Source organism: Hippocampus bargibanti, linkage group LG11 (assembly GCF_051943395.1).
Source record: "Hippocampus bargibanti isolate YZ-2025 linkage group LG11, ASM5194339v1, whole genome shotgun sequence".
Classification (NCBI taxonomy): Eukaryota; Metazoa; Chordata; class Actinopteri; order Syngnathiformes; family Syngnathidae; genus Hippocampus; species Hippocampus bargibanti.
The window spans coordinates 14,851,988-14,871,346 of record NC_142744.1 but is presented as its reverse complement, the minus strand read 5'-3'; the positions used below and the strand labels follow the sequence as shown (position 1 = coordinate 14,871,346).

The 19,359-nt window shown below is 42.5% G+C and overlaps 1 protein-coding gene across 2 annotated transcripts in view; it reads left to right on the top strand.

The window, feature by feature from the left end:
- LOC148891742 (3',5'-cyclic-AMP phosphodiesterase 4B-like) overlaps window positions 1-16,827 on the top strand; it is a 41,122-nt gene extending 24,295 nt beyond the window's left edge. For both annotated transcript variants that reach the window (XM_089007853.1, XM_089007852.1), the window contains 9 exons: window positions 7,033-7,126; window positions 8,299-8,501; window positions 8,594-8,692; window positions 9,144-9,308; window positions 9,596-9,695; window positions 9,859-10,013; window positions 10,107-10,229; window positions 10,308-10,490; window positions 14,446-16,827. In XM_089007853.1, the coding sequence (XP_088863979.1) occupies window positions 7,033-7,126; window positions 8,299-8,501; window positions 8,594-8,692; window positions 9,144-9,308; window positions 9,596-9,695; window positions 9,859-10,013; window positions 10,107-10,229; window positions 10,308-10,490; window positions 14,446-14,784 (1,461 nt within the window). In that variant the 3' untranslated portion in view covers window positions 14,785-16,827. The remainder of the gene's footprint in view (window positions 1-7,032; window positions 7,127-8,298; window positions 8,502-8,593; window positions 8,693-9,143; window positions 9,309-9,595; window positions 9,696-9,858; window positions 10,014-10,106; window positions 10,230-10,307; window positions 10,491-14,445) is intronic.
- The last annotated feature ends 2,532 nt before the right edge of the window (window positions 16,828-19,359 follow it).

The window sequence follows — 19,359 nt, the reverse complement described above, 5'->3', positions numbered from 1 at the left end:
TTGATGCCTGAGTTGCTTTTAGGTCATGTTCCAATTCCACATTCACTTCAATCGTTTGTTGTCACGCTGAGGAAAGCGTGGCTACTTTCTCCAATGATATTAACAGTTTGTTCAATTTGGAATTTTGAACATGAATGACACTTTGTACAAAACTTCAAAAGTGGGTTTTCTTTCATTTCTTGTTTTTTCTTTCAATCCGTTTCCATCTTATTTGTTTTTGTTGTTTTTCAATTCGGTCATCACATGAAGTAATGCGGTCCCTCTGGATTGCATTGAAATGTAATACTGTAGTCCACAATTCATTATTCGCTCTTTCATTTGGGTGAGTTATGGTAATCCCGACCCTCAATGTGTGCAATTATGGGCAAGAAAAGGGAGTCCATGTCATCACCGTATGAAGTTCACCAAATATCATCATGACCGTCACTGCAAAAAGAATCTATGACTGGATTACAATGGCGAGCCTCATCTTATGTTTCTATGTTCTCATTGGCCGACGTTGTATTCAATCTGTGGAAATTTCATTTTTCGTGGCCATGCTGATTATACTGACTGTCAATTGTTGAAAAAAAGTAAAAAAACAAATTAACAAAATATTGTGTTTTGAAGATTGGTGGCCCTCCTTGTATTTGAGTATACACGGTATGTCTATTTGGTTTCATTTGAATTCTAGTAAGTAGGAGACAGACTCCACACCGGCAATTATTACTCAAACCTCACACAGACAGGCGAGACTGCGTGGCAGCATTCCACGATAAACACCAAGGATGATGTTGACCATTTCCGTCTCAACTATACACTGCGGTTCGTGGCTGGTGACTGACTGTCACCGTGACCTTAGTTTCCGGTCTCTATAATTCTTTGTAGTCCCTCTGTCTGCCGCTGCTCCGTTTCCTGACAATGGATGCTGTTCTGACTGGGTGGTCAACTTGAGTCTTTCCATGCAACCACGTCACTGAGACTGTAAAGACAAAGAGCACGCGACCACGCAAATATATCTTAAGCGGTCAGGCAGACTGAGGGTATTGTTTAGGAGTCACTCACCTCCGAAAGGACCCTTTGCAAACCACTGTTGCAATGGATTCTTTGGGAGAGTGTCATGGTTAATATGCCGTGGTACTGTAGCTAAGTTTAAAGACTATGTTTTAGCTACCATGTATGTGACGTATTTATATAAGTGCATCATCAGTGTAGGGTCCTCACAACTATTATAGGACACGTTTGTTAGAGTTTGTTAAAGAAGTACAGGTAACGGCTGAAGAAACCTTTTCATCGATGGACCACTCCTGTACGACTGAGAGCTTACACAGACGTTTGTTAGAGAATTTGTTTCTTTTGAGACCAGTAGACCTAATTGAACCCATAATCAGTCGCAGGGTGTCTCCACTTTCACTGTCCAAGGTGCATCCGGGGGTCTGGGACCACACAGCCCGTTGACCACTAGATCGGTCCCGATGACCTCAGGATGGGGAGCTGCCTGCCTGTACCTCACTATGATTAGCCTCACCGCACTTCCAGTGTGATGCTGGTGACGGCCTTGGACAAACATTGCCATCTGAATCCAGTTAGAGGAGTTTTCTGTGGGTCGACATTTGAGCACACCCCTGAGCCGCGTGCACGCAAGTAGGAAACTTTAATTCATGTGTGGTCACTTGGTCTTTGAAGTGCCTGCCGTCTTCGGTGGGGGTGGCGAGAGGGATACGGAGGCAGTGGCAAAATGACTTAAACAGATGCAGATGAGGGTCTGTAGCTGTAACAGGAGAAATGGGCATTAAATTATAGTGTTATGATTCCATGTCACTAAAAGTATGGCCAGAACATCAGACATGCCGCAGCAGATGACAGTGACCATATTCTTTCATCTGATTGCTCAGCATTTACCAAGAAACGTCTGTTTTACAGTAATGAACCTGGGCAAAATCCAATCCGTGTTGACACTCTAAACAAACGTAAATGAGCCAGTACTCAGTTGCTCATTCCCGGCTTTGTAAGATTGCAAAGTGGGTGTTTTCGCAATATGCCCCTTCCTCTACATGTGTCGTTTCGATGAAGGCCAGCACATGCTGCAAGACTTGCCACAAATGCTGATGAATGCTGAACACACATAGTAGGCGGCCATAGCGGTAAATTTCCTCAAAATCACGTCAATGTGTGTGTGTCATTGGCTTTTCTCCAATGTATTCAGGTATGTTTTCAACCTGGGCACTGGCCCATGTATGCGTGCCTACAGGATGTCTAAACAGTCTTCGTCAATGATGCTGTCATCTAAGAAGTGAAAGAGGAAGTAGGCGGAAACACATTTTGCCCCAAGGTGGTGGGCGGAGCCTGAAAGCTCTTGTGAGAGTCAAAGCCAGTCAGTTTAGTCCACTTCATCATGACACTTTCTGTCTTCACATGAGAGCTTAGGGATCTGGCTGAATTGCTCAACTGATCCATCCAATAGTTTCGACAATATTCATTTTCTTGTTTGGAATTTATGTTCGTGACAATGGGACTATGTTTTTGTGAAAGAGAGACAAACGCTCAGATGCTTGCTAGTTGGACTAAGGTATGTTCTCGTGGTTGTAAATTGTGCTTTGAAATACAGTATGATGACTGGAATTGTGCTTGAATGCGGTCATTGATTTCAGCTCACATTATTAAATTACTTCAGAGACTATTTTCAATTCTGAATGTAAATTTCCAGATTAAATTCTTAAAGAAGTCTTAAGAGTTAATAATTTTAAATAATAACAACTATAATCATATTGAGAGATCTCACAACATCATTTCGCCAAATTATTTCCAAGCGATTTTTACTTTTTCCTGAGTATCAACGTCCAGTTCCATTTCAGTTTACCAATGCGCCTGTCACTTCTTCAACTTTGGTCAACAATGAACCACACATTGTAGATGCTTACAAAGACTCAGATAAAATTCTTCCTGTAACTTATGTGTTCCGTTTTGTCGTTAAAATACAAATTGATCGATCAATGAGCAGCATGCATCAAGTCGCTTCTTCTCATCGTTGTCATTTCAAACTGCATTCGCTATCTGATTCAGAGTGTCCCACGTGAGCCTCAGTGTCTGAATCGGTTCCTAGAAATCTCCTCAAATCTGACCATTGCATTTCTTTGAAGTATCGCCCTGAGGTGTCATTGAATTGAATATAGGCGCCTAATAAATTGCTCCCATTAATTTTTTTTTTGCTGAGTTCCATTCAATTTGCATGGCTTCCCTCCGGCAGTCTCGTGAGTGCAACCAAGGTTTTGAATACTGTGAACTTGACAAATGTTAAACTGTTATTGTGAACTAGCTGGGAATTTTTTTACAGGAAAGTAAAAGAAGCTATTGTATGGACAAAGGCAAGAAAAAACAGATACAAAATCTTTGAACATGGAAACTCTTCACTTGTAACAATCCGGCATTGCAAAACAGAGATTGTTTCCGTGGTAGAATGCCTTTGCATTATTGAAACCGTTTTTCAATCGCCGTATTTTCATTCTTGTTTGGGAACCACCACGAGAAAAGCACAATGGGGCACGTGACTGTTGCCATGGCGTTGAGATTGTCGAGCAATTGGTGGCACCGTAGGTGGGCTTTGGCCTGAAAACTCAGTTGTCACTCATCATCTCCGTCCGTCTGCATCTGTCCTGCACAAGTAAAAATGAAATATATTCTAGGTTGAGGTTAAACTGTAAAAGTGGGCTCCACCTTTCAACTCAAAACATAATCATAGCCTGAACCAGGCCCAGCAGCCCCTCGCACCGTGGCAAATTAATACCCAGAATTTCCTTCGCCATGTGATAAACACGCCGGTGCTTTGAAGCCGCACATTGCGCAGTATACGTCGGATCTGTTCTGCATTACTGGGCAGAGGAGAGGGAGAACAGCAGAGGCGGTGGGGACCAGACAGCCAACGGGAGGGGCTTTTGCACACAGCTAACAGTCTTACGTGTGGTAGAGCGAGAGAGAGATATTGTAAGGGGGGGATTCCCTGAATTTCTGTTTTCTGCAGTGCCGTGCGTGGCCAATTTGTTTAGCAATGGGGGCAGGGGCATACAAAGATGGTGAGATGCACCAGTATTTTCACCTCATGGGACTCCACAGTTAAAGCGGAACCCCTCTCTCCCCATCACCAAACCTCTCACTCTCTCTCTCAATATAAATAGATATATTTATATCTCCCCCTCTGTGGTCTCGCTGTGTCTTGGAGCCTTCCTCTCTTCCTCTCTTAATCTGGGAACAGGAAGGCTGGACGCCCCCCTCATCCCTTCCGATATCCCTGGATTCCATCTGGACGGTGGCTGGGGGACGCTTTCCGAAGGAAATATATCGATTGCAAGGCGGGGAGGGATTCCATCACATGTGCCATCGGCGTGATCGTGAATCTGAGGGACGATGAGGACCTTGAGCGCAGCCCCTTTTCAGGGAGCTCAGCTGGGGCGTTTTGGCCAGCCGTGGATAGTCTTGGAAATCTGAGCACGTCGGTTTCGCCTTGAGGTCTTGGCGCCGTGTGTAGGAGCTCAGCCTTGGGGGTCCACTCAGAGAGGAGTGCGCAAGGCTGCTTCTTTTGGGGAGCACCAGGGGCTCGGCACAGCTCAACACAGCTCAACACCATGCCTGAAGCCAACTACTTGTTTTCTGTGTCCTGGGGATACATCAAGGTGTGTCTGGGACGACAAATTTCTTACGTGTGTGTCTTCAGTGCTGTCCACCTTCTCTGGAATTGTGGAGTTTCTCCAATTTTGCATTACAACATGGGGTATTGCTCTTCATCTGGTTATGGTCACACTCATTGTCATTCAGCATGTTTGGGTAAAGCACCATGACATGAACGTCAGCGTTCGTTCTCTTCTGAAGTGATGGCAATGTCGGTGCGTACATGCAATTGGCTTTAAAGTGTTGTGGCTGGTTAAAAACCCTTTGATTCCATATGGATTTAGTTACACTTGAACTGGGCACTAATTGAAAATCGATTTCAAGAGCAACAGACACCTGATCAACATCAATACGAATTCCCCTCAATTAAAAACATATGTTTTTGTTGTTTTTTTCTTTTTTCAGTGAGCAAGCAAAACCCTGTTGTTTCTGGATGCAGATGTTACACGGATGACGTTAGATTTGTGCCCCCAGAGGAATTCTGAACACAAAAAGTGCCTTTTGCTGCCAGATTTTGGATAATCCTTGTGTTAATTGTTTATTTCATTTTTCTTTCATTAATGTCATCGTTCTGATTTTCAATAGGTTTAAAAAACAATTATTGATCGACAAATAGGAAATACATGGTTTGGCATAGTCTTTCTTATGTTGCACATTGTTTCAAAATTCATTATTTTTTTTCTTTAAATTTGACCAGTTTATCTAATTTAGCTGCCTTAACCTCCTATTCAAGATTATGTATGTGTGATGTAAGAGTTTCAGCTATGATGAAAGGAAAAGTATATAAAACTATGGTGAGACCAGCCATGATGTTTGGACTGCAGACACTGCCATTGAAGAGAAGACAGGAAGCAAAACTGGAGGTAACAGAGATGAAGATATTGATGTTTTCAGGGGCGTTCCTTTAATGACGTCATGTACGGACTTGTCACCAACTCAAAAACAAGACTTCCTGAATATTCAGCGCGAGTCTTAAAATGTAAAATATAGCTATATGCGGTGGAATCTTATTAAAATACGCTCAGTAGAAGTCATTTGAAGCCATTTTACAAATTATGGACACAACTTGTCCGGAGACGTCGGTTGTCCTTTAAAACTCCACACAATATACTTTATTTTATGTATAATATATGTGCTATGGTATTGTAATTAAAGAAATAAACTACTTGATGACAAAGTCATTTTATTTACCTTTGTGATGGTCATTGATGGCTTGACGGAATGGATAGCTTTTTGCATAAAGTGTCTCAAGGAGCTCTGGGTTGTACACCTTAGAAGTTGTGATATTGCAACAGCAACAGATGCAGGAAGAAATACTAGAAACTTCATTTATAGCTGGTTCCCTTGCTTGGATGTTCTCTTCGAATTGTACTGATGGCTTGTGCGGGCTATTTATGGAGCCTGATTGAAGGGATATTTTAACCTTGCAGTCTACACTCTGCCTTTCAACTATCAATAAAGTTGAAACAAGTCCAAATACCACTGTATTTTCTGTCCATTTTCTCACCATTTCATTTTTGTTTTTTGTTTTTTTCCACTTTTCTTTTTTTGTTTCAAGCTTTGTTGTCTGCCTTTTGTGTGTGTTTCTGTTTCTGTAACCCCTCCCCCCTCTCACTGCTGTGTGTGTCCCCTCCCTCCTCTACCACGGATCTTGACCAATCACATGCGGCTTTAACCGATGACTCGGGGCAGGGAATAGAGGACAAAAAAAAGTCGGCTGCCATTTTCAGCTCCTTGTTAGGAGGACCGGCTACTTCGCGAACGACACATCGCTCATTGTGGCGCTCCGTGTGTTTTCCGAAAAATAGTTTGTATGCCAAGATTATATTCTCTTTAACGGTCGTAAAGTGAAAAGTTCGTTAGCTAAAGCGTTCGTTAGCCGAGGTATCACTGTACATGTTTAATCCCCTCCATGTTACATACACAGCACACAAGAAATTGAATAACTAGTTTTTAAATCAAAAGTCAAGAATAATGACTGCTCTTGTGGATTACATATGACAATTTGAAATTGTGGATCAGACTTGAACATGCATTATGGAACTTTACATGCTTGATTTGCTTTCACGGGCCATGTAAATTGATGTGGCGGGCCATATCTGGACCCCGGGGCCTCGACTTTGACACCTGTGTCTTGGATGGACCCCGGGTTTCGAAAATTGGATGCAGTTGAACTTAATCTGAACGTGTGGTGTGCAACAGCAATCTCCACATCATGTCCCGTAGCTCATTTGATCACAATGTAAAATGGAGCTAAAATAGGTACAAAAGTCGCATGTCCTCATGAGACATTCCAGCCTGATTTTCATCCGTCTGCTCAGTAACATCCGTGATACTGTTGCGAGTAAAAAAAATCCTTTGAACTTCACTTCTGTTTTGTCTCCAACCTAGTTCAAAAGGATGCTGAACCGGGAGCTGAGCCACCTGTCTGAGATGAGTCGCTCCGGCAACCAAGTATCAGAATACATCTCCAATACCTTCCTAGGTGAGTCTTTGCATATGACCTCAAACACACAGACACATGACAGCCTGTTATGTTCCGGTGCTGTCTCATACTTAAATGCACCAATTTCCATGAGAAGCACCCCTGATAATGTGACCAGGAGCAGAGCAACTCGCTGGTGTGCACCACTGCCTCCAAACCAGTCTAATCTGGTCTGAAGGAGGGAGACGGGGCTCCCTTTTGCACTGACTGCAGTGCGATGTAGAGGTTGGGAGAGGGCAGGTTGGGTGTTGAAACAAGGGGGGGGGGGTGTTGTCACAAGGGAGATCAGTGCAAGGAGTTTGGCAAATGGAGAATGTCTGTATGCTTTGCAGAGGAGCACGTGAATGTGTGTCTTACCGAGCCCTCGGGTCCCAAAAGACAATTCTATTATTTATCATGGGAGCTGGCTGGTTTCTGTTTTTTTTAAAAGCCTGGCAGCATTTAGCCTCTCACGTTTTCTCTTGAGGCTTTTCCTCAGTTTACATTCTGTTTAAACACAAAAAGAAAACGGCACAGGGGGAAAAAAGGAAGCTCAGCTCATCCAAACATCGATTTGTTGTCATCTGCATTGCAGCAAGCAGCCATCCAGTGGAGTGGGAATATTTACCTGCTCTACTTTACTTGCCGTTTTTTGATGCTGCCTCTTTGTGCTGGCTGCATGCGGATCATCTAGCATGCGAGGTTGTCACACAATATATTGCACGTACGCTGATCAAATTTGAACATAAATGGGTTGCAACTCAAAATAGTTCGCACTACTGCGTTTTATTATACTGCTGGTTTCAAGCCCGAATGAAAAAACAAAAACAATGGGCGGGTTTCATCAGGAAGGGCATCCGGAGTGAAAACCTTTGCCAAACAAATCATACTTAGCAAGACAGGACAATCCAAAAATCACAACAACCTCTCAAAACACTCCTATGCAATATGTGGCAACTATGGTACTCGGTGGTTTGGTGCCACAGCATGACTGTCGTGGGATTTGTATTTATTTATTGTTTTAACGTCGCAATGTCTCAAGCCCCATTTGTCCAAACCACAATTCTGCTGCTGATGTCACATGAAGAATAGGTCATGAATCTGTCTTTTTGGGTTTTCACATATGGAAGGAGTCAGCGATCTGTAGTCGCAAGTTTTGAATCAATTTTCTCTTCTTCTGGTGCACTCCACAGACAAACAGAATGAGCTGGAGCTCCCATGTCCTGTTCCCAAGTCTTGGGAAAGAAAACGGCGGCAAGGCCAGCAGCCACAGCAGCAAGGTGGGGTCATGACGCAGATTGGCGGGGTGAGGAAGGTCAGCTACACACCATGTTTCGCTGGAGGCGTCAACAATCGCTTTGGGGTCAAGACGGATCAGGAAGAACTCCTGTCGAAGGTGGGAGGTCACTTGATTAACTGATTTTTATTTTTTATCTCTTGGGCTGATATGCATACAAACTGCTCTTTACAATGTTGTCTTTAAATCAGGACCTTGAAGGTATCAATAAATGGGGACTGAATATCTTCAGGGTGGCAGAGCACTCTCACAACCGGCCCCTCACATGCATCATGTACGCCATATTTCAGGTTCGTGTCATTTAGACAAATACTTTTTTTTGTACGGGACCAATATAAAACTTATCTGGAGGAAAATAATGATCACCGTTTTTGTACATTTGTTTCTGACATATTACAGACCAAACTACTGGAAGCAGTTTGGTATAATTTTAAAAGAAGTAGAAGAAAATGTTTTTGTGGTTTGGCTGAATATTTTGGAGTTGAAACAGACAATTTTCAATTCTCTTCTGTACTGTGTCATTTTTAAACTCAACCTTAACCCAGCAAATGAACAATTTGAATCAAACACTTGACATCTCATCTGGTGTAAATGAGGGGCATCTTTTTTTTCGATTCCTCAAAGTCATGTCCTTGCCTCCTATTTCTTGATAGAAAGTGGCTAATAATAGGTGCTGAGAAATCCTTCACACACAAAAAAAAGAAATAAGTATCTAACTTTTGTTCTGTGTGTGACTCACAGGAACGAGACCTGATGAGGACATTCAAGATTCCAACCGATACGTTTGTGACGTTCATGCTCACCCTGGAGAGCCACTACCACTCTGACGTGGCTTACCACAACAGTCTGCATGCCGCCGACGTTGCCCAGTCCACACATATCCTGTTGTCCACGCCGGCGTTGGATGTAAGTGTCTCACACTTGTACACATTTGTCTATCCCGAGGCGGAAAATGGAAAAGCGTTTGTGTAGCATTTATATATGGTTCCTTTTGAAAGTGGGCTGGCGCTAGGACTGCTTTTCCTCACATGCCTTTTTTAAAAATTGTTTAATGAGCTAACTTCCATTGACGTCAAGCCTAATGAAATCGCAAACCACACGCTTAACACTAAGAGGCTTCAAACCCATGACGAGCCTGCTCACCCAGTTTGCTGAAAGAGCCTAATTTGTTTTATTGTCCCATGAAAACCCAGGCTGTATTCACTGATCTGGAGGTGCTGGCGGCTATTTTTGCAGCTGCGATTCATGACGTCGATCACCCGGGAGTATCCAATCAGTTCCTAATCAACACCAGTAAGTGTTGTTTTCAAGCGTTTACACTGCAGGTCGATTTTGACGCTTTATAGCGATCTGCCTCCAGGGGCAATCGCTCGGCTGTTCGCGGGGAACGTTCCACGGTTGCTATAGTTACCTTCCCTCCATTTCATTTCCCTGCCGTTGCTCCCTCATCCCGCAGATTCCGAATTGGCTCTGATGTACAACGATGAGTCAGTGTTGGAGAACCACCACCTGGCTGTGGGCTTTAAACTGCTTCAGCAAGACAACTGCGACATCTTCCAAAACCTCAGCAAGAAGCAGAGGCAGACGCTCAGAAGGATGGTCATAGACATGGTGAGCAAACGAGGCCGGACTGATGGCTCCGTGCTCAGCTGTGACAGGCCGCTGTATCCCCGAATGACATCTCATGTGTCGCTTCCCCTTCAGGTTTTGGCGACGGACATGTCGAAACACATGAGCCTGTTGGCAGCCCTCAAAACGATGGTGGAGACCAAGAAGGTGACAAGCTCGGGAGTCCTTCTGTTGGACAACTGCACGGACAGAATGCAGGTAAAAGGAACGCAATAGTCGCCTGGGACAAAAGTGAGCAAAAGGATCCAGAGTTTGAACCGTGGACCATTCTCGCAGGTTCTTCGCAACATGGTCCACTGTGCCGATCTGAGCAATCCCACCAAGCCTTTGGATCTGTACCGCCAGTGGACCGACCGGATTATGGACGAGTTCTTCCACCAGGGAGACCGAGAGAGGGAACGGGGGATGGAGATCAGCCCCATGTGTGACAAACACACAGCGTCAGTGGAGAGGACGCAGGTAGAGTTGATGCACTGAAATAACACGCTTGAGATCAGCATAGGTGGGAAAGGTCCACTTGATCCGGACAAAGTACTGGTGTGCTTTAACTTGATTTTTTTTTCTTCTCATGTTCAAATCACTGAATCGTAATGAATTTATTCAAGTCCTGTTTTTAAAGAAAGGTATGAATGTGAAATAAGGACCTTGAAGGTGTCAATAAATGGGCAGAATAAATGAAATTACACTTTTGAACCATATGGACTGGTAAACAGCAAGACCACAAAGCAGTGAATGCGTTGATTGATGCTCAAGACTGTTTATTTTCCAAAAATAATACAGTAATTGGATTCAAACGTGTATTTTTTTTTCACTTAAATTTGCTTCCTTTGACAAAACCTGGTGTTGAGAAAAAGCACAATAACAGGTCTATCTAAAAAGACGTACGTACCTGGCAAAAATACTAAAGTACAGTCAGGAAATACAGTAAAGTCTCGTTATATCGATATCGGTTATATTGATAATACTGCTTGTAACTGGCGGGTATCTTGTCATTGGTTGCCATGAAAATATAATTTACAGTAAAGTCTCGTTATATCGATATTCAAGGGAGTCCGAAAAAATATTGATATAACCGGGACTATCGATATATCCGACCCTGTTTGCATGTAATTTTCTCCGTGCGTGCATAGAAATAGTATCGATATAACCGGGACTATCGATATATCCAATATCGATATAACGAGACTTTACTGTATTTGGACTTGTTGTTCTGTAAAAGTGTTTAACATTTCTATGCGAAACTTTATATGGGTGTTTTTCTAAAAATCATCTTCCATACTTTATTTATAATGTTTTGTCATTATCACTTCCGCTTCCATGTCATGTGTTTCGATAAACGAGAGCAAGGCGAGACAGACAGAACGAAACTGATGCTCGAAAGAGATAAATGCAGAGCAACTGCTAGATAGAGAACGACAGTCTAAAGTCAACGTTTATCTACTTTCGGTTAATGTTAAACACTTTTACAGAACAACAAGTCCAAATAAATTATATTTTCGTTGTCATGGCAACCAATGACAAGATACCCGCCAGTTACACTGCTTATTACGATACTATTTTCATTTCCCGTGCACATTTCTAGTCTTTTTATGTATAATTACAGTAAAGTCTCATTATATCGATATCGGATATATCGATAGTCCCGGTTATATCGATACTATTTCTATGCACGCACTGAGAAAATTACATGCAAACAGGGTCGGATATATCGATAGTCCCGGTTATATCGATATTTTTTCGGACTCCCTTGAATATCGATATAACGAGACTTTACTGTAGTTTTATTTAGTACGATTCATGGTTATTACGATAATCCGGTTACTACGGTGCTCTTTTTCATCTCCCCCCGGCCATTTTGCTACGTTTATATCGATACAAAAGATACTTAAGATGAATCGATATTTGCTTAGGGGTTTCTATACAGTACCACCATTATCGGAATCTGTATCGGTCGCGCCGTTGGTTGACTTGGTCACGTGACGCTCCCGTGTCTTGCAGTGTAGCAGACGCCATTTTCTACCGTCTTCAACCATAGCGAAACGAAAGAATTGTGACCTCGGAACGAAATACAACAGCAATCTGGCTGTTGAGGAGAATCCAACACGAAATCAAAGCCAATATGCCCCAGAAGATTCTCATAATGACGAGGATGATGAGGATGAAGAACCAACTGAATACACACCTATTGCAACAAAGACACAAGCGTTGCAAAGTGCTACGGACGTACGATCTTACTTAGAATCCAGAGAAAATGCATCAAGTTTTTTAGAAATGTTAAACAAGATTGAATCGTTTGTGTTAAAAGGTTTTTGAAAGGAAATAGTCATTAAAAAATGTGTAAAGATGTTTTTATTTTATGCAAAGGTTTATTTTTCACTTCACTACTGTACAAAAAGCATGCTAGATACGCAATCCATGAACCCAATGATAAAATTACATGCCATGGCAAAGATCCCCCATTTACGTATTGCCCCCCCCCCCCCTCCCCTTTTAATGCAGTTCGGCGCAGGACGGATATATCGATAGTACGGTTATATCGACATTTTTCCGACTCCCGCGAATATCGATATAACGAGACTTTGCTGTATTTTGAACTTTTTACAAGGGATTTTGAAAAATACCATGTTTTCCAGTGTATAAGGCGCACCCAAAAGCTTTCAAAAGATGACCCTGCGCCTTTTACGCAGATGCGCCTTATATGTGTAGTAATATGGAGCCACAACAGGTCTAGATAATACCGTCAGCAGCCACTGACTCCATTTCCCCCCGGAGAAGAAGTAGTCCATCACATAACCTAAGCCTCTACTGTATGTAGCACCTTATGATGTGGTGTGCCTTATATTTGGAAAACTTTTTTGTATTTACGTAATACAGTAAAGTCTCGTTATATCGACATTCAAGGGAGTCCGAAAAAATATCGATATAACCGGGACTATCGATATATCCGACCCAGTTTGCATGTAATTTTCTTCGTGCGTGCATAGAAATAGTATCGATATAACCGGGACTATCGATATATCCGATATCGATATAACGAGACTTTACTGTATATTTGAAGTCCCAGAAAGTGTGTGTAAGGCAAAAAGTTCATTTGCCAAACATTTACTTCCCATAAGAAACAATTAAAAATGACAATAACAATAATACATTTCATTTATAAGCGCCTTTCAAAACTCTCAAGGACACTTGACAGTCACAGGATATTTTTTCTGCGGGTGAGCAGCGGCAGCCACACGCGCGAGCGTTCACTCAACCTAGAAATAACCCAGGTCCCCGTAAATCATAATTTTCGACTAAATAAGCCTTGAAACTACACAGACCATATTTTATTTATAGAAATTGTTCTATTGTATTGTAATTAAAGAACTAAACTGTACTGTGCAATAAAGTCGTTGCATTTACCTTTGTGATGGTCATTGATGTAGTTGCCTCTTGATGATATCCTAGTGAAGTTGCCTTGCTTTCTCGGCGATAATACCCTCCCTCACACGGTCCCCTGCTAGCTGCTTTTCGTTAATCCAAATCAACACAAGTTTTTCAACCTCTTCTATTGCATGAGACCGTTGCTTAGACAACACAGAAACACCCTTAGCCACACGTAGCAGTGGTCGACTTAGCATACTGGAACTGGGACGCTAAGTCACACAAATGCACACCTTGTTCGTGTTTTTTGATGATCTTCTTCTGCTCGACTATTTTTTTTTTGTGTCCTCTTCGGCTTAACACTAGCCTATGATGGGGTCTTTTTCAGTCCCATAATTGCAAAAGTTCTCCACTCTATAACAAACCACGTCTGCACTTAAAGGGGGTGTGGAAAACTAGTCCGCCAACCACCGTGGCGCTATTCGACCGTGTGGTTTGGTTCGTCCGCCGAAAACTAGTTCGTATGCCAAGATTATATGCTCGCCAATTTAATGTTCGTAAAGCGAAAAGTTCGTGAGCTAATGCGTTCGTAAACCGCGGTATCACTGTATATGGAAAGTTTGAAAATACACCATTCATTGGGGGATCGTCTTATACTCCGATGCGCCTTATACACCGGAAAATACGGTACAGTAAGGGAATATTTTGTACGTATACTTTAACTTTTTACTAGGGATGAATCATTTTAAAAAATAATTCGGTTTTCCCTCCTTCAATATTCCGATTTAATATCTGATTATTTATTCCGATGTCCTGTTTGAGACATTGTAAAACTAATACATGAGCAGTATATAAAAAAAAATTAAGTCGAACAACCGACTTTTTTTTCTTTTAAATAGCAGCCTTTTCAATTAAAAAAACGTAATTCTCTGACATTGCAATGTTGACTTGAATTTTCTTGTTCAGTCCAACTTCCCACCATTGCTGATCATAAACGTGAGCTAATTCCTTTGAGTGACATCCACTGACGTCATACTTTGTTCCTTTTCAGGTGGGCTTCATTGACTACATCGTGCATCCTCTGTGGGAGACGTGGGCCGACCTGGTCCACCCGGATGCCCAGGACATCCTGGATATGCTGGAGGACAATCGCAACTGGTACCAGAGCATGATCCCCCAGAGTCCCTCCCCTCCCTTCTACTCCGGCGAAGGTGACGGTGGACCGCACGGGCAGGTGGAGGGTCTTCCTGTTGCCAGCAAATTTCAGTTTGAGCTGACACTGGACGAACAGAAACAGGAAAGCGCCGAGACGGAGGCGCTCCAAGGTCATCCTGCCGATCGTGATGGCGTCGTCACAGGGACGCACGACGTCTCCCCGGCCGAAACATAGCCTGAGCGAGCGCTTGGTTGGAAGAGTGCAACGCCTTTTGGGGATCACGTTGAATTGCAGTGGAGAAATCCTGCAACGTTGGCTCTTTGGAGCTTCCTGGCTGTGAGGGCCTCGCTCAACGTGCTGCATTCCTGCTGAGGAGCCTCAGAAACCCCGCGGCGGTTTGTTTTTGAACCCCGGGGATGCAAGATGGGGGCACTTCTGTTGAACTGGAGCTTGGAAAACGTGCCGTCTGTCACAGAAAAAGGACCCTGATGAGTGGACAATATTCATTTATGTACACGGACCGTTGGAAAATTCCCAACTTGCACTTCAGAACATTCATTGAATTCATTAAGTGGCCAACCAAGTTTATAATAATAATAATAATACATTTAATTTCAAGCGCCTTTCAAAACACCCAAGGACACTTTACAATAAAAACAAAGCATACAACAATAAAACAATAAGTAAAATGATAAATAATAAAATAGCAGATTGAACTAGACATTGAAAGCAATTTTAAACAGAAGGGTTTTGAGGTGGGACTTGAAAATAGGGAGGGAGGCAATATTACGAATATGGGGAGGAAGTGAATTCCAGAGTTTGGGAGCAGAGCGGCTGAAAGCTCTGCTCCCAAAGCTTATTTGGCACCAAGTCGTTTTTTTTGGTTGTTGTTTTTTTTTTTTGCCAACATGTCTGAATAACGTGTGCCTTTTTTACAACCCTATCCTTTTGTAAATATGTTTCTAATTTATTGGACGCATTCCTGTAGCCATAAGACGAGTACCATTTTCTACAGAAAGGACATACTATTTGTCTCACAGTCTTCCTAATGTTCCGGCATCTTCACTGAAGCGTTTCGAAATCAAAATCACTTGGGACTTCCCAGCACACTTTGTGGCGACGGTGACGTTCGGCTCAATATACAAAACCGAAATCATGTGAACCCTATGTGTGTTTTTCCCAAAAAGTCCACCGCGTCAGCAACTAGTAACTCCATTTTTTAAATCCAAAGATTTTGCCATTAAGAGCACTTTGGCGGCTTCGCGTGTCATCTTGTAAGTTTTGGTGTTAACGCGAGGTGGGAGGACGACGTCAGGCAGACGAATTTGGCTAATAACGTCCGTTTTTTGGGAAAAAAAAAAAATATTTTCCCTTCCGTCGAGTTCAAGTACTTCCATGACGCACACACCGGTTGTGCTTAGTTCGCACCCTTCCAGTCTTTTGAATTCACTCTAAGCATTTTCACCGTAAATTTCAAATGACTTGGACACACGTGTGACACGTTTCACGACACGCAAGTGATTTTAATAATTTTAAATTTTTGTCCTTCCGTTTGTGGCACTTATTCGACAGTTTCTGCAGCTGGTTGCCGATCTGTCAACGTTAGCTTAAAGGTACCGCGTTGTTGAGTGCGACCTTCATTTAAAACGTGGCTGGAGCAACACGTCATGACGTGAGTCGCTTTCTCCACGTGCGTTTGTGCGTGTGAAACATTCTCAGAATTGCACAGAATCTTGTTCGTATTAAGCCGTGCAAGTGCTCAACCCTTCCTCTGTTTGCAAACAGTCTTATTTATTAACTGTATAGTTTCCTATTGATATTGTTTCGGAATTGTCACTGTATATTTGTTATTTACATGCACTATATGTCAAATCAGTTTGACTGAAATTGGTGGATTTGGCGTTGGACTGTTTTATTATCAAACCACGATATGGAAATGATGTAGTTCCAATTTGAACTATTTGGAACGTACTCTCCTTTTGGGGCTTTGACAGATGTTAGGATCCACCTCGTTTGGGGTGCTGACTGTTTCGCTTAAATGGAAGCCATTAAGTTCTCAATAATTTGTACGGTGACGGGTCATTGTACAGCTTGGAATATCCATCCAAATGTATTTTTTTCAGTGTTTTCTTTACAGTAACTATGGTCCAATGGTATACATTGTACTCAACAATTGTTTTCTATAAGATGATTAAAATAGGCATGTATTACATTTTCCTGACTGGAGTGATTTTGGGGCAGAGCAATGATACCTGCACAATAAATCATAACACATTTTTTAACAGTCTCCTACTTTTCCATACCCACTTTGTTGTGCAATGAAGTGCGAGCAATGAAGTGCGAGCAATCGATTTATATTTCACTTTTTGAATTTCTGTCTTGCCAGCTATATATAGCATGTAGCGCTTTGGAGTGTGTGTGTGTGTGTGTGTGTGTGTGTGTGTGTGTGTGTGTGTGTGTGTGTGTGTGTGTGTGTGTGTGTGTGTGTGTGTGTGTGTGTGTGTGTGTGTGTGTGTGTGTGTGTGCGCATTTGGGCTGGCATGGCCACTTCAGAGCATCTTGTCACCCACAGAATTTGAGAATGGAGAAAAAATGTGATGTACCAAAATGTTTCATAAAAATTCAACTCCACAAGTGAAACTTGTGCAAGCGTTGAGTGGAAATGTTTCAATTCTTAAAGCAATGACATCAATCACTCGTATCCCTGATGAGTTCAGTCCTGTGGCCACAAACTCATTGCAATGTAAACAGGAAGAATGGAAGAGATAGCCATGCTATGTGATGTGCTTAGCCCTCAGGGCAGTCATTCTCCCATGGCGTCGTGCACCTTGACCCAAACTGATAAGCACCTGAAATACTCGATCCACGAGCCGGGAAAGAAAAACGGAATTAATATGAAAACGCAAATGACGTCAAACGGTTTTGAGTTTCTGTCAATAAAGACACAAAAGGAAACAATTGATATTATGTTAGCTCTAGCTGCTGAAGGACAAGCCTTCATACTGATACGGTGTGCTTGTACTCGCTATTGAGCATTAAGTAATCACTTGACGGACATTCATCCAAATTGTGTAAAACAAAAAGGACAAATTCTCGACACACACACACACACGCACACACACACACACACACACACACACACAAGAATGTGTATAATTGAGGCTAAGTAAAATGCTTGTGCTTATATTTTTTAAAATTCTGCTAAAAATGCAGTGACTGGGTTTTCTCTGGGTACTCAACTCATTCACTTCCAGACGATGTGCAAAAATGTGTCCACTCCAGTGCCAGGGTTTTTGTAATTTTCACTCAAATTGCAGGACTCACAAAATATTGACTTTTAGGACTACATAAACATTCAATGCAGCGTAAGAAACGTTAGACTCTCTTCTTTCATCAGAAAAAAAGTTCAGCCCTAAATTATATGGGTCTGGAATTATCTGAGCTTGAAATGGGGCGGCTGTACAAAATAAAATCTGCTGGTAGCAAACCGTGAATATTGAGGCAGGACATACTACATGTGCAAGTACAATTAACTCATTCACTGCCATTCCCAAATTTGTCGGGAGTTTTGTTTTTTCTTGTTTGGTTGCCGATAAAGCACTGGTCGGACCTCTGGAAATATTTTCCCCTTTTCACAGGGGGGCAGCATTCATCTTTTTTGCCCATTTTAGTGCTTTGATCCAGCTTCAGTTGTGAAAGCCCTATATAAACCAATATTTATGTATTTTGAACAGCCAGCCTCATTTCAAGCTCATATAACTCCACACCCATATGATTTAGCAATTAACTCTTTTTTTTCCTGATCAAAGAAGAGAGTCTAATGTTTTTTACGCTGCACTGATGTTTATGTAGTCCTCAAGAAGAATGAAAGAAGAGAGTGTAAGGTTTTTAGCGCTGTATTTAATGTTGATGTGGTCCTAAAACTCAATATTCTGTGGGTCCCGGAATTCAAGTGACAATGACAAAAACCCTGGCACTGGAGTGGACACATTTTTGCATATGTCTGGCAGTGAATGAGTTGTAAGGGTTAACATGGAACAAACTGTCTTCCTGGACATTCAGTTCAATGTATATTTACAGTCAATAAAGGCGCACAGTCCAGGAACATTTTTTTCCTCATGAAGGTGCTCCATTCTTCCATGGTAACCGACAGGGACTTACTCTAAAACCCAAAACACAGGTCAAGTGGTTTGTCAGCGACTGACGTCATGTGACTGATCCAACTCTGGCAGCGGCGTCTGTGAACTGTCTGGTTTCGGGTTGGACCGGAGGTTCCTCACAGCCGCTCAGCTTCCCGCCTCAGCGCGGTACCAGCCAGGTCCAGTGAAGCCCCGCAATCTTTGGCCAATGCAGGGAGGAAGAGAACCACTTCCTGAAAAACAAATCTGCTCTCTCCGTATCCACATTATGAAAACAAATGTCTTCCTGAATTTTTTACTCAGCAGCTGCTGTTTATTTTCATTTGGATTGACAATGTGTCGTGCAGTCCACCAGTTCGGGGGAAAATGTAAGGGAATATGAGTGGTCTTTGCAGTGGAATTCAATGGAAGTTTGGGAGGACAGTGATGAGATCAGATGGCCTCAGACTGATGAGGAAGGAAGAATGTCAAAATAGAAAGCCCCCCTCCACTCTCAGGAAAACGAATGGAAATGATCAAATAGAGGGATTTGCTTCCTCCAGAGGCTACGTGTAGGAGTTTCTCTCTTGCTCTCTGTCTGGCAGTAAAATGCAACATTCGGACAATAACAGGATGGGTGCTTCCCACTAAATGTCATCAAGCATCAAGTCGTCAAACATGGTGGGAGTCA